A 16,547-nucleotide genomic window follows, 5' to 3' on the forward strand; every position below is an offset into this window, starting at 1 on the left:
AGGAATCAAGCCTCACGACGGGTTACTATAGGCGATGATGACGTAGTAGAGTTAGGCCCAGAGGGAAACCNAAGAAAACGTGATAGGCTGAGACGAGACTGAACTTGATCGTTCAGTTCGTGGCCGTCACCAAGGGTGCACTGAATAAAAACAACTAAACTTTTTATCGAAACAAATTTCATTTTTGAGATTGGCATCGTTTCCTCGCTAATTAATTTTGTCCCCGTACCGGTTTATTGTGTAAATTTTGGTATGTAATTGTATTTTGATTTCTTATTAAACTTTTGTTATTTGTAACTTATCATGGTTTTAAGTACTTGTATTTTTTAAAATATTGAAATTTAAGGTGTTGTATCATTTTAATGAATTTATTATTACGCTCCTTACTGGGCGCGAAAACACCTGCTGAAGAAAGTTTTATGTTGGTTTTTTTACGCCATTTTACTATAGAATATCTATTTTATCATAATTATCTCTGTACTTTTATGACCTTTTCATTTGAGTTTTATTGGTTTATCATTCTTACTTTTATATAAATGTTTATAGATATCTTGTGCACCGATTCCTTTTTTTTTCCTCTCCCTAATGTTTTTTTTCTTTTTGAATGAATGTTATTGGTAGTCTTTCTTAAAGTTTTGTATTATTCTATTTTTTTTATTTGTGTGTTCTTATTTATGAATTTGGTGCTAATGATATTCCTAGATATTATTGGTTCCTAAGAAATCTGTAGATTAGGTTAGGCCTAATTTTATCAATAAATAAGTCATGCAGATCCAAACTTATTGTATTATTGGTACAGTCCTTGGCAATCGTTTACAAGTATTGTTATTAATCCTTTTCATGTACGTATTTTTCTATTGTTCAATTCAGGGGTGCACAACCTTTTTTTTTTTAAAAAGGGGCTGTATTAATATTTTTTTGCTTACCGGTGTCGCAATGAATGAAGTTTTAAATCAACAAATCTCTCATGCCCTAATTATACATTATTTCAAAAATATCAGTTGGTATAAAAACTAAAAGAAAAAGATATATACATGTAATGAAAAATATAATACATATTTATAATGAAAAAAAATTTATGCATATTAAGTTCAAAATTTATGTTCTTGCAAATTCCATGTAGTTTATGTTTACTAATTTAAAAATGACGTTGCAATCTGCTTGTCATTTTTAAAAAATTATTATGATATTCGAAATGAAATTAATTCTATTGAATTAAATTTATTATATTGTTTTGTTAGGGGGGAGATTTCCATATCATGATCTGAGGCAGAATAATCGTCCAGTCTTGGTCACTACTGGGTAACTCCCCAAAAGAAACTAAAGAAAACATCACAGTAAAGAACCAACTTGAAAAATATAAGTCCTATCCACCCCCAGACTAACATCTACATATTTAAATTTTTTTTTTAATTCAAATTTTTAAAAAAATTTGAAATTGGGTATTTATTTGGAATCTTGGCGATTGCACTTGGTGCAACAGATCGCTATAGGGAATAACCCATTTTATAGGCCATATACATATGTTAATTTTCTAATTGACCTTTGAACCCCCTTTTATTAAACTTCATTAAAAGTGTCAGATAGTAATAAGAAAAAAACTTATTAAAAAGCCTCTAAGCCTGTAGAAACTATATATATAAACTATAATAACCTATATAAACCTATAAAAACGATGATTAAAGTCAGACAGATCATGTCATATTAAAAGAGATAGAGTTAAAAGAGCTAAGAAATTAATCATATCTAAATATTAGATAAAATGTTACAGCAGCAAGGTCTTTCACGCTAGAGATTTTGATGTAGTTATACAGTTTTCAAATAAGTTTATGGATGGTATCTCATTCGTTGATGTTGGGTTTTAAAGGAGAATTATGGCATATAAACTATTTTAAATGTCCGTACTGCTGCAGCCAATCATTTTTTACTATTTTGTTGACAATTTTAAGCTGTTTTTTACTTTTTTTAAATTTTTTTTTTTTAAATAAGAATGTAATCAGAATTAAGGACATGACCAATTGGTAGTCTCTTTTTATATATCTGTTTAGATTTAAGCAGTGGTGAGCAAAATGAGGAGATATTTCCATATCGCGATTTGTTGTGCCAACCACTAATGCGAATGTGCCACTTGCATATTTAAAACAAACAAGCATATAGATGTTTGCTTGGGGGTGGTTACGAGTTATACCTTTCAAGTTGGTCCGTTTTTGTGATTTTTTTTTGTTTCTTGCGGACTGCTGCTGCCCAGAAATTGCCAAGGCTTAGTTTTTATTCTGCCACTTATAATATGGGAATCTCCCCCAAAATAATATTAGTTTTATATTATTAAAGCTTGGTTTACTTTTTTTGCTATCAAAGGAATAATGTTTTAAACCCTGCTAATTCCGTTGATGAGGGATGAGATGTTAATGTCCTTTTTTGTCTCCATAGCTTTTTTTGTTTTAAGGGGTCTGTCCAGACATTTTGTGAAAGGTCCTGTTTTTGTAAAATTGTGAAAAATTACTCGTAATTTCTGAATATAAAATAGACATTAAGTCACATTCTTTCAACCAGGGTGAATTTGTACAACCGCTTTTGTGAATTTGTACAAATAGGATCCTGTTATTGTAAAAAACTTCAAGGAGTTTTTAAATTGTAAAGACATGCAAGATTATGCTCAACACTGTAAAATTATAATTTAAAAAATTAAATTTTAAAAAACAAACAGCAATTGCCGCTACTAAATTAGAGATGCAACATACAAATATTTGGTATTTAGCCTATACTGCTCAACAGAGAATATTCATTTCGGACGAATAAAGGAAGAGCGTCTGCTGAAGACAAAATTTAGTTCGTTTACATCTGCCTTTCTTCCCCCCCTTCCTGGGAAGGGTTTATTCTATTAACAAAACAATAATGACGATAAACAAATTTGTGAAGGTTCTGATTAAATTAAAAGATAAATTGTTTTGTGAAGGGTCCGTTTTTAAGTTAAATATTTTGTGAAGGGTCCGTTTTTTATGTAAAGATATTTTGTGAAAGGTCCGTTAACGAACCCAAATTTCTTCTAAACAGACCCCTGGTTTTGTATATTCTTTTAATTTTTTTATTAATTTTTAGAATTATTTTAAAAACAGTTGTATAATTTAATTGGGAATTGGCTTTTTTTCTTCTTCAAAATTTGGCTGCAAGGTGATGAGTTTACCTTTTTAAATTTACCATAATAAATTCCACAATTATTTGTTGATGGAAAAACTTGTTTTTAAACTTTCTTATACTACTTTTAATTCTTGCTCATTTTTCTTTATTATGAGTAATATCAGATGAAATAATCAGTTTCATTATTGGAATACTTATTATATCTATCTTAATGGCATAAAAAAATTTAAATATTTTAAATTTCTAATTTCATTCTAGCATTAGTTTATTAAGAGTTTTCTTTTACTTTTTGTTTTTATTTAGTTTGTTAGTCCTTAGTATAAAATTCTTGTATTTTTATTTAGGTTTGAAGCTTCTATTTTAAAAGAATCATGAGTGCCCCTGTAAGTATGAGTTTTATTCTATAAATTTTTATTTTATTTATATTTTAGTGATAATTGACATAGTTAGATAATACGGACGCATGCTGTGCACGGATGCATTGGTGGTGCTTCTCCAATTTTGCAGATACTTTTTTTGTATTTATTTTAATTAAAAATAGTATTGTTGTCGCTGCAATTAAGTATTGTTGTTGAGAATGTTTTAAATATTTATTAAGCCCTTTCCTGTACTTGAAACGGTTGTACATTTTCTTTTAAATAAATGTGTTTATTTTGGTTAGCTTTTTAATTTTCAATTAACGTTCAATCAGAGCTCATTCTAGGCAGGGTTCGTTGATTTAAATCAGCTTGATTTAAATNAGTTAAGTTAAAAAAAAAATTCTTTTACTGATTGACAATGAACGTGAAATTATTGCCTTTTTAGAATAATAATGCCCTTTTTTTAAACTTTTGCACCCTGCCCTTTTTTCTGCCTAGAATGAGCTCTGCGTTTAATGATGAATCTATTAACAATGTTTTTTCGTTTCTGTAGCAGTTCTGTATGATTACTTATTTTCTTCTAGCGTACAAAACTTTTTGTTGGTCATTTACCTGATGGGTGTACTAATGAAGAATTGCAGACTCTGTTTGAAAAATATGGAGCAGTAAAAGAGTGTGATGTTATTAACAAATATGGATTTGTGGTAAGAATTTTAAATTCTGTTTATTTAAAACTTCTCTACTTGTATAATTGAATTTATAGCATAAAAATTCCCTTATGTATGTCGATTGCCTTTACTTTACTTCCAGCATATGAGCACATCCGAAGAAGCTGAAGATGCAATTAAAGCACTTAACAACTACCACTTTAGGGGATCATCTCTCAGTGTTGAGGTAATTAACAATTTGTGCTTGATTAATATAAAATTAAACTTTTATTGTTTCTTTGCCTTGTTTCATTGAAATTTGTAAAAAAAGATTTTTTTGAAGGTTTAAGTATGTAAATGATTTATTATTATAAACCCAGAAGCAGAAAGTGCCTAAAACTGCGACGTACGTCGCAGAACAAATGAAGTCCTGCAGAACAATTTGTATCTTGAATAAGTGACAGCGTTTTCTTGCAAAAGCAAGCCGTAAAAGAATTAAATTCTGAGATTTTGTGAAGCAATTTGTGAATCGTAGGGATTCACGATTGACAGAATTGTTTCTAAAAGACCAAATGCTTTCGATGGAGATTAAGAAGTTGTTGGAACAACAGACCAGCGAATGTTTGCGTTTGCAAATGGTGCACCATCTGGGCACTTGTCCCTTTGAAAGACATTTAAGGCAGCCCTTATTTTAATGTCCGGATCTTAATATCATAGTCATTTTATTAATAATTCATCATCATCAACAAAATTTTGTACTTTAAAAGTGATTGAAAAAGTAACAAATCAAGAATGTTTGCCTTGGTTTAAAAAATAATGTTGTGTATCTGTGTATGATCCTGTATTTTAATAAAAGAAAATATAGTATTTTAACGAAAGTTGACTTTTTTTCGCTGTGAAATGCTTGCAGTAAATTAATAAGTCCTGTTGCAGAACATTTGAAAATATTCTGCTTATGGGATTATAAACAGGGTATCCGCGCATCTGGAAAGTCATGAAAAAAAATCATGGAAAGTAATGATTTTCGTTACTGAACAAAATTTGTCATGAAATGTCATGATTTTAACTATTTTTTAAAAAATTCATGGAAAGTCATGAATTTAGGTTGCCAAGAAATCTAATTTTTGAAATGAAATTTGCCCTCCCCCCTATTTCATGGTGTTCTGAATATCTGAATGTGTATCAAAATCCCCACTCACAGTCATATTTTATTAAAATATAAAATGTTTTTATCATTTTCTTTAAAAATTATGGTGAAAAAAAATGAAGGAAAAAGCATAATTTCCTTTTAAACTTCTGTGATTTCAGAATTTTTGTTATTATTAATTTTTTTATTTTATTTTAAAATTCTAGCTGAAGCAAGCCAGTCATTGGCAAATTTTTATATAATGAGAACAGAAAATCAGTAGTATTTCTTTCCTTTCTGATGAACAAGAAAGGTATCTTAAGAATATAATTCTGCAGAAAAAAACGAAAAAGAAAATATTTGCTTATGCATTTTATTCAGCCATTTTTATTGCTTCAACTCATTTTTAATTTAAAATCTACAAATATGAGGAAGCAGAGTATAACAGTTTTGGTTATACCTATGATTTCAATTAATGTTATTATAATGCTTTTTTAAATTTATTGTTGCGTTTTTGTCAGAGAAAATAGTAACTTCGTTAAGTCATGAAAAATTCAGGGAATTAGTCATGGAAAGTCATGAATCTGAATATCTAAAATGTAGCAGATACCCTGTATAAAATTGAAAGATTTAAATTTTCTCAATTCAATCATTTATCAAAAATTCTTTTCTAGAGATCCAAAAGTAAGTTGCACCCTGAACCTGGTGCCCCGGGCCGTGCCAAAGGAGGAGTGAACAGGTGATTAATTTTGTTTTGTATAGTTAAAGTATTGCTGTCTTATTTGATAGAAATTCAAGAAATGGATTTTTTTTTTGCATTTAAGCAATCTTTTCAATTATTTTTTTGAAAATGTTCTGTTTTTACTCATTTTATCGTAAATGTTTGCTTGTTTTTTAATGCCTAACTGGCAACTATTCTGATTTATTTGGGACATTCCCAAATTCTGACGCTTTCTCCCGAACTGCAGATCCAAGTTATTGATGGGGAAATACCATTCAAAAATCCAGGAATTCTGTAAAAATAAATAAAAAAATTTGCAAAATTAGTTACAGGAAGGAGAAATTTCTAATTATTGATCAGAATGACTGATTAAGATCAAAACTGTGTAGTTACTTAAAAGCATGATATGAAATTCACAGATTGTTATAGTGTGTTAACTTAAAAAAGAAAAAAAAAGGAAAAAAAGGAGAGAAACTGAAAATCCCAAGGAATAAATGTTAAAAATGAGATTGTATTGTATTTTCTTATTTTGAAAAATCTCTGTACCATAAAGTTTTTACTAAATTGCATTTCCCTAAATACCTCCTTAATTTTGATTCCTATAGAAAATGCTGCAATAACTTAATTTGGATGAACTGTTATCAAAAAAGTTTGAAACTCATAATTCATATCTACTTTCACTTACTTATAGTGATTCACATTGATGGTGTTATAATTTGAGTAAAAACAGTGCGTAAGTTCTAAAAATATGCTCTGATTAAGTTGCAAAAACAAATTTCAGCAAATCTAGAAAAATTCTTTAGTGTTTAAAAAATTCTAAATAAATTTGATAAGTCGACTCAAGTGTCCATTCCTTTCTTTAAATTTATGAAGTTAATTTATTTTCTAAAAATATAGTAATAAGTGTTTTGATTCCTCTTGTGTAATTAAAGAATATATATTGTTAATTTAGTGTTACGTATGGGAATAGATTTCAAAAGCAAATGCTTATTTTTTGCATTCTTTCACTTGTCATTTTTTTACTATGAAAGAATGAAATTTTCCTAATTTATGAAGTTAATTTATTTTCTAAAAATATATTAATAAGTGTTTTGATTCCTCTTGTGTAATTAAGGAATATATATTGTTAATTTAGTTTTACGTATGGGAATAGATTTCAAAAGCAAATGCTTATTTTTTTCATTCTTTCACTTGTCATTTTTTTACTATGAAAGAATGAAATTTTCCTAATTTATGAAGTTAATTTATTTTCTACAAATGTTTTGTATAGTGTTCTGATTTCCTCTTATGGGATTGTTTAAAAATATATATTGTTTTTTTGATATGGTATAAATTTTAAAAGGAAAAGAATGCCAAAGCAGTTAAGCACTGACCTATTCTTGAAAATATTTATAAAAATGATCTTAAATATGTTTATAACTAAAATTATTCCCGCACAATTTTCTACCAATTATCTGACTTTTTATTTGTTAACGACCTTAAATTTTTAAGGATAGTTTTTCAATTTTTGTTCTAGTTATTTTTTCATGTACTACTGAACTTAGTTTAAAAGTAAAATTCTTACTTGTATCAATGTGAAATAGGTTGTGTTACATTGTTAAAACAATTATGTAACAGTATAAATTGTAAAATAAACTTGATTCAGAATCAAGGGCTTAGTATATTTATATTAACTAATAATTATAAGTATAGTAAATGATAATGGATTTGTAGAAATGTTGAAATTTTTTCTTAAAATTTACAAATTTAACTTTTAAGCCATCCCTATAAAATCGCCACATTTTATTGAAACAGAAAAGAATTTAAAATCACACTTTTTAATAATATTTGATTCTATAAGAAGAATATATATTTTGTTTATATTGCTACTTGCTAACGTGTTTTAATTGATCTGTAGGAATAGAGATGGTTACGGGGGCGGCCGATCTCGTGGTGGTGGTGGATATTCTAATGGTTATGGACGTTATGATGGCCCACCTCCTTTTGGTGGTAGGGGAGATTTTTACAACGATAGAGGATATGGTGGCGGAATGAGCCCTCGGATGAGGCCCTATCCTTCTCCATATGATAGATCCCCTATGCCTCCTCCTCGAGATGACTATTATTCCAGATCTTCACCTTATTCTATGGCCTCTCGAGATCCCTATGCAAGGCCAGTTGCTGCATCACGAGATCTTTATGATAGACGAGCCACTGCATATCCATCTACTAGTGATTATTTGTACTCTCGCAGATCTCCTCCTCCTATGTCAGCTGCTAGCAGGTACGCTTGTAAAAATCTGTGTTTTTTAATTGATAGTTAGGTTAAGCACAAATAATTACCTTAATTCTAATATGCCATATAATTGTTGATTTTAAGTATATAGTGGGAAATCCTGTGTCAAGAATCTGAGAAGTAGATTTTTTTAGATAATTTAATAGGTCATTCAGGCAAATAAAGATCAAAAGTTTATAGATGAATATTGTCTGCTTTAATGAATCATATAATCTTTTCTTAAAACTACAACAACATAATTCGATTTTAAGTAGACAAGTAAAACAAATTATTTTCCTGGTATAATTTTTGGTGGGAAAATCAGTTACAAAAAAATTACATTTAAAAATTGTGAAATTTTTTTAAAATTTTTATTATACATTTTTTTCCATAATTCTTAAAAATGTAATAAAAATTATACAATTTATCTTATACATTTTTATTATTTAATGATTGCTGTTATAATTTTATTTAAATTTTTTAATTTTGAGATTTTCAAAATTGATTGCAAGATTATTTTATTGTAAGTATGAGCTACAATTTAGGGTATATGTAAGACAGCTAATTACCTGAATTTTATTTGTATTATTATAATATCATAAGCAAGCAACATAAGGATCATTTGGACTACAATTAACATGGTTCAAACCAAAATTAACTATACATAATTTGTATAGTTCATATGTATAGTTTTTTTTTAACAGGAAGCATATTATATGCAGGGCTGATTGTGCTGTGGAAAAAATCCGGATTTCCGGATTTTTCGCTAACAGTGATCCGAAAGTTTCCGGACATCGAAGATCCAGACGTTTCAAAAAATTATTGATCACAGAAGTTTCCGGAAATCAAATTTTCAAAGGTGGAACTTAAAAACACAGTTTATTTTATTTGTTTGTAAAGGAGAGCCAGAGAGATTCTTTATAAGTTATATTCATGATTAATATTCATTTTTTATCAGTAAATAGTTAAAATCATAAACTCAAAAAAGAGAGACATATTTGTAAATTTTGATTACTTCTCCAGGTCATCATAGGTATGTGTAAATGGTACAGGCACGTGTAAAATTTTAAATATATTTTAAGTAAACTAAGAAATATTGAGAAAAAGGGGAAAAAAAACCTGTTTAAATTTTTTTCAATTTAAGCTGTTTTTTTTTTCGGGAAATTTTCCGGAATTTTGACTTGGGGCGCACAATCACCCCTGTATATGCTTCCTGTTAAAAAAATGTCATGTGAAACCACATGATCTATGACATAAAGTTTCACCCATTATGAGAACAGTTGTCAGACTCTGTGAATGTGGTCACTGGGATGCAATTCATAATGATTTTATTAATTGTTGGTTTGCAATTAATAGTGAATTTCTGAGTTATATTCATTGGTGAAAAAAATTTTNCACCCATTATGAGAACAGTTGTCAGACTCTGTGAATGTGGTCACTGGGTTGCAATTCATAATGATTTTATTAATTGTTGGCTTGCAATTAATAGTGAATTTCTGAGTTATATTCATTGCCTGTGGTTATGGGTGAAAAATTTTTTTTCTTCCTCTAAGTTTTGGATTGAGAATTTAGATCTTTTTTTTTTCTTTTACAGAAGAACAAAACAAATTTAATCATTTCTTAATGTTTTTAAAAAATTGCTTTTTAGTATATTATTTTATGTTAAAATGTGTATTTTAAAACTTATTAAATTAAGTTTTTAACTAATTTTAAATCTTAAAATTTTCATATTAATGAAATTGTTATTTTTGTAGATCCTCTTATTGGTCCAATGATTATTATGGAGATGCGTAAGTATTTTATTCTTTCTTATCTTCTTGAGTAATTAAAATTGTAGTCTCCAAACTAGACAATATATTTTGGTAAAATAATAAAGCATATCTGAATGTTTGTATAATATTAATTTATGTAACTTATATCCTTTTAATAAATGATACAAAGTTTGTTTATTATGAGAACAAAATCTTTCCTGACTAACATTTTCTTTATTCCATTTCTTATTAGAATCTCCTTGGCAATATCCTGTTACAGGATCGGTACTTTTTTGTAAATATCTTTCTAAAACAGATCTTAATTTAAAATTTTACCTTTAACAATTGTATGTAAAGAAAGCTTTAATTAGTCAGATAATTATTTAAGAAAAAAATTCGGATCCCTTATTGGATTTTTAGAAAATGATTTTTTCGATATTGAAGACCTTTCTTAATTACCTCAAAAAGGGCTCTTAAAATATTTATAATGCAAAACTTCTACTATTTTGTCTCTAACCGAAAAAAAATTTAAAATTCTATACTAGATTTAGATTTAATCGCATGTGTTTCACTCAAATTCATAAGAAGACTAGACTACTAGTTTTTGTGATTTTTCACAAAAATGATAATAACAGGACTTGTTTTCATGAAAAGTTTGAATCTACCCCTGTTAATTATTTACAATGCAAGTTTTACATTAAACCTGCAGTTTGAAAGTCTTAAGGAAGTAGAAAAGAGGGATGTTTGTTTATTTTCAGAACAATAACTACACACTTCATAGAATTATGTCATCCATAACATTGATTCATTTAATAATATGAAATTCATTTAATAGTTATGTTATTAAAAACTTTTTAATAAAGTCACAAAATGTTTCTTTATAACCTACATAGTTTGTTGTGCAACAGCGGGTCTATGTGCTCACTCTCTAATTAAACTAAAGATTCTTTAAACTGCCATTAATTAAGAGTTTTAGCTATAATGGAGTTGTTAATCTTGATCACCAGGTATTAAATTATGCAAATTTCTGCACATAAATCACTTCTTGGTGAATGATATAATCGCATGTTTTTACTTTTAATTAATTTAATTAATTAGAATTTTTTCTTTCTAAATAAAAACGTATCAATTTATAGGCTGGTCACATTTTTTGCACCGTCTGTTGCAGTCAAGAAAATTTTTTTAAAGTGAAATAGGATTATGTTGGCATGTTTCAAAATTTGTCATATAACAATTACTACAGTGACACAATTTAATGCATAATTACTACAATAAAAACAATTTCCTATGATTAACATTGATGAATAGGTTTTTCATGCATGTGCAAAATTTGGATGGTTTTGTGTTGTATTTTCTAGCATTTAATTAATTTTATCTTTTTGATTAATAAGTAATTATCTGTTTTCAATGATAATGTTTAGCTGTTGATAAATAACCTGTTATAACATTTGTCTTGTATTTAAAATGTCTTTTCCTATTGCATGATTTTAATGATTTTTATCTGTTAATATTTTCAGTAAACTCTGAAGAATTTACTTTTATACTGTTAATTTTTTATATTTTCTGTTATGCAGTCGTTAACAAATCTCTTTTTACAAGTTTCACCTTTCAATCTGTTTGAACTTGTTTATATCATTAATTTTCATATATTTAGTTCCATTTAAACTTCTAATGTATCATTAGTTTTATAAAAAAAATTAAAAAGAATCCATTTTATTTTGTCTAATTAGTCTTAGTTTGGAGACTTTATATTACTTCTTAGACAAGTGATAAAAGTAAAATTTTACCTAAGTAAGTTGTTACCGAAGTAAAATTAATTTTCCTTGTCTCTCTTTAATTCACTATAATTTGCAGATCAGCCAAAAGCTATTATGGTGAATATGCTCTATAAAAAGATTGTCTACTTCATGAAAATAGGTAGAATGAGAAGTATATTCTTTATTAATTTTATATTGCTAGGTTCATTTTTATTTTCAGTACAGTTTTTTAAAACCACTACCGCAAGAGTGACATGCACTGAAAGGAAATAAAATGAATCAATGTAATGAAATTTTTAACTTTTAAAAAAAATTCTTAAAGTTTATCCAAAATTCCCAAATTATTGAAAAACTAAGGTTTTAAGATTAATTGTAAAACCATAAATTGTCAAAAACTTTCCAACATTGCCTAATTATGATATTTTTTGAGTGTTTGAAAAGTGTTTTAAAGGTGCTTATTTTTTGTTGAATAATTTGGCAATGCACCCTGAACTAGAATTTATACTTGGCAGCTCTTTCATTTGTAAATATTTTTTCTGGTATAATAATAAATGTGATTAGACATAAAAGTAAACTTGTACACAATTATTCATTTAAATTATGCTGCATATGATTTATTTAGAATTCCATGTTTTGAAAATATCAAAAATTTGAATTTATAAAGACATTAGTTTTTCGAAATGCGTCATCAATGATTTCACTCGAGAAATTTTTTCAGGATTTTTGAGTTGCACTCACAATCACCCCTGTATTCTAGGCATAGGTAGAAAAAATTAATCAGTCATTCAACATATTTGTTCCTATGGTTTGTCTATAAGAAAAACTCCCTTTTCTACAAAGTCTGAGACTGTTTGCTGCCATGGAAACAAAAAATACCACATCTCTTTGCCCTTATTCCTTTCTCTCGCTGACATTGCCAAAACCTTTCCTAAATATTACAGGGATGTGATTCTTCCGCGGATCCGCGGATTTCCGCTTTTTTCAGATTTTTCCATATTTTNAAATATTAACCTAACAACCCTACTTGAAATATTTAAACTTCATAACCGTAGTCATCACCATTGCTCCGTGCAAATGGCGAGATTTGTTCTTTTCATAGACAAAGTTATTTTGATGCAATTTTGGAGGAAGCAGTATTAAATTGTTCTTAGGAGCAATATTAAATTGTTCTTTTTTGACAAGAGTTTGGATGTTCATCTGGTTTTTCAAGTAATTGAATAACTGATTTTTTATGGAATGATAGGTTGATTTTGAAAAATAACCATGTGTTCGGTTACAGAAAATGTTAAATGATTTGCCTTACCTCATATTGGCCTGCCTTTTTATTAATCAAATGGTTCAATTAAGTAATATGAGTAATAGTTGCATATTGTTTTGCATAGCTGTATCAAGTTATTATTTTTGCCATCAAACCAATGAATTTATTTAAATATAGTTTTAATTCCAAGAGAAGAAATGGGTATGGGGGGGGATTCCCTCGCAATTTAGATATAATTTTTGATTTTATTAACAAAAATTTTTACCTTATTTTGGGAGTACCATTCGATAGTGCTATCTATACCTATAAAAAAGTGGAATTTATTATATTAAGCAGGGATGAGATTTTTCCGCTTTTTAGCAGATTTCTGCCTTTTTCACGTTAATCTCTAGAATTTCAGCATTTTTTTTTTAAAATCAAAAACACCAATTCTCTAAAAGTTTCACTTTTTTTTTAAATTATAAATGTTGAGGTTTTTCTAAAAATTCAGCCCTTGAAATAAAATAATTGTATTTATTTCCGTTTTTTCAAATTTAAGCAGAAATTTTAAACTTCATAGTTTCCAACCCTACCGCATTTTTACTTATTTTAACTACTCTCTCCGCTTTTATGTGCTGAAAATATCTTATAAGATTTTTCGCATTTTTACCTGCCAGCCAGATTGCTCGTATTTACGTAATTCAAACGTCGCTGATTGATTTGTGGTGAAAATATTTATTTGCCCACTCAATTAATCTTGTAAATTTTTATTAATTATGGCTAAACAAAAACAATATAAACAAGCTTCAGATAAATCTAAAGCCCGGAATCTGCTAATATCTTGATTCTTATTCACGTGATTTTAATATCAAACATCGATTCTTGTATTTACCTAATTTAAAAGTTACATATTGCGATTTTTATTCACGTGAATTAAATATCATATATTGAGATTCTTATTTATGAGATTTAAAAATTCAATATCCCGATTCGTATTTACACGTTTTTAAAATCCTATGTAGCGATTCATATTCACATGAGTTTAAAATTCCATGTTGTGATTAATTTCTACGGTTGTAATATCAAACATTGATTTTCGTATTTGTATGATGTTTAAAAATTATGCATCTTGATTCGTATTTACACGATCTAAAAGTTACACAGCATGATTTGTATTTTTGGATTTTAGAAATCGAATATCGAGTTCCATATTTACATGATTTCAAAATCCATTATCGCAATTCATATTCATGCGATTTTAAAATCCAAGATCGCTATAAATCAAGTAATAGTATTTATTGAAAGAAAGGAAATGTAAATGTATATTCTCAGTAGTTTAATGTGCTAAACTAATCAGATTTTCAAATAATAATTGTCTCCTTTGTGTGAACTGAAGAAAATATAATTTCTAACTTTATTTTTTTAATTGGTAATTTTACTTTTTACTAAATGTTAAATGTCGATGTAATTATTCATATATTAATAAATTAGTACACAATTTTATATCATTATACACATAGTTATTTATTATCGTAAATTGTCCGGAATTAATTATTAAAAGATTGCACATACGTAAGATGTACTCGCTTGGAAATTCAGCTTTTTTGCGTTTTAGTCAATCTCATCCCTGATTAAGAGAAAAACCGTTGAAATTTTTTCCAAAATGTAATGTAAAAACATGTAGCTATTAGTTTTGGGCCAGTAATTTAATAATGCACATTTCAGTGTTTTTAAATTTTTTTAAAATTTATATTTATTGTTTTAACTGATAAAAACATTTCTTGTTATGAAATTTATGCAAATCTAAAAATAGGCTGCCTTTAGAAAAATACTGATTTCTAATTTGTATTGGTATAATTTATGTGGAGAAAAAAATTATAGTTTAATGCTACATAGTTATATCCCTCATTTTGATTTAATCCTTATATTTTACATGTTTTGAGAGATACTGCAAACTGGAGTTATGTAGTGTCAGTTTATTTGGGGTATTTATTAAAGCTAGTTAAAAGCAAAATTTTTGATATCCTTTTCCCATCAGTTTGTTTCGGTCAAGAGCAAAGAGACTTCATAAGCTATAGCTGCCAACTCTACTGGATTTTCAAATAGACTGCTGGATTTTGCCAGTTTCTCCTGGTCTACTGGATTAATATAAATTCTTCTGGTTTTTGTACATTTTAGAAAATTCTCTCAAATTGACTGAGTTTCCTTAAAAAAATCCCTATTGAAATAGAATTTTTGTGCAGAGTCTTGCTTGCTTGAATATTTAAATAAGTTTCACTTATACATAAGGAAGCATTCCTCATTTAGAAAAATCAGTTTTGACGAAGTAAATGCCTATTTCAATTCAAAATTATGAATAAACATAATACATAACATTTTATTTTAAGGTCATTTAATGTGAAACCATGTATGCAAAAAGATTGCAGTTTTCCTATTTTGATGGCTATAAAAATCCCTAAGTGTTCAAGTATATTTTGCAACAATTATCAGGAAATTTGTTTTTTACGTAAATTATTGGATATTTTCTTATACCTGTTGGTGGCTATGATAGGGGAGAAAAGAAACATAATGAACCAAAAAGAGAAATGCTTATGCAATTGTTTTTAAATTATAATGACTTTACTTATATTACTACTCCGTTGATTTTTTAAATAATTGTTTTTTCTTTTCTTCCTAGGGATTCTCGTGTTCCAGTGGAAGGAGCATCACGAAGACCATATTTTTGAAGTTAAAATGCTGTTAATGCACTTTTTTTTACCATTACTTTTGTATTTAACAGTAGGCACATAAGCATCAAAACATTTTCCATAATTTTTAAAACATCATTATAAATTTATCAGTTCCCCTTCAGTTTTAATTTGAATGAGGTCTAAAGCTGCTCGACTTTGTATTTTTGTTTCTGAAAAAATGTATTTTTATAAGATGGTGACACGTCAAATCTATGCAATGTATTCAAATTGGTTAGACAGTGTACTAGTATTAGTATGTAAAATTCCGAGGTCAGAAAAATTTAATTTAACCACTTTTAAGAAATGACTTTTGTATAATGGTCTTTTTATTGTTAAATTTTGATATTTGCTTGTTAATTTGGCATCTCATTATATCACAATTGTTAACTATTATGTTTCTCAAACTGTAAGCATTGCATATATCTATCATTCATTAAAACAATATCATCCATTTTTTGGTGTCTGATTTCATTTTCCATTTACCTTATTTTTTCCTCTGGCATTTTCATGGTTTGGTTTTTATTTAGAGATTATGGCAGGGCAAACAGCCTAGTCGTCTTCGACAACTAAATATATAACTAGATTTATATCGTCAAAAAACTTCTAGATTTTAAGAAATATAGGCTGGTATATATAATTAATATAGTTTTAAAAGACTTTAAATAAATTTAGTAATTGTCGAATAAATTTTGTCATAATTAGGCACCAGCGTTAATAAATTGCAGCAGAAATTGAATTGTTAGCTGTTTAGTGGTAAGATCTTGTATGGTACACACTATTAATAACAATTAGAATTACACGTTTCATCACATTTAAAAGGGTGTATTT

General features: G+C 27.8%; 1 protein-coding gene across 6 annotated transcripts; it reads left to right on the forward strand.

Moving 5' to 3' along the window:
- The first annotated feature begins 119 nt into the window (after positions 1-119).
- LOC107438195 (uncharacterized) lies at positions 120-16,170 on the forward strand. Of its 6 annotated transcripts, none has more exons than XM_016050431.2 (9): positions 131-250; positions 3,483-3,521; positions 4,082-4,201; positions 4,308-4,391; positions 5,945-6,009; positions 7,889-8,254; positions 10,000-10,035; positions 11,851-11,913; positions 15,668-16,170. In XM_016050431.2, exons 2-8 carry the CDS (start codon positions 3,510-3,512, stop codon positions 11,885-11,887), a joined length of 720 nt encoding a protein of 239 aa, XP_015905917.1. In that variant the 5' UTR covers positions 131-250; positions 3,483-3,509; the 3' UTR covers positions 11,888-11,913; positions 15,668-16,170. The 6 variants fall into 6 exon arrangements, with proteins under 6 accessions (XP_015905901.1, XP_015905917.1, XP_015905909.1 ...); XM_071185925.1 differs by having other exon boundaries at positions 241-421; XM_016050415.3 differs by lacking the exon at positions 11,851-11,913 and having other exon boundaries at positions 120-250.
- Positions 16,171-16,547: the final 377 nt, after the last annotated feature.

This window comes from Parasteatoda tepidariorum, chromosome 9 (genome assembly GCF_043381705.1).
Source record: "Parasteatoda tepidariorum isolate YZ-2023 chromosome 9, CAS_Ptep_4.0, whole genome shotgun sequence".
NCBI lineage: Eukaryota > Metazoa > Arthropoda > Arachnida > Araneae > Theridiidae > Parasteatoda > Parasteatoda tepidariorum.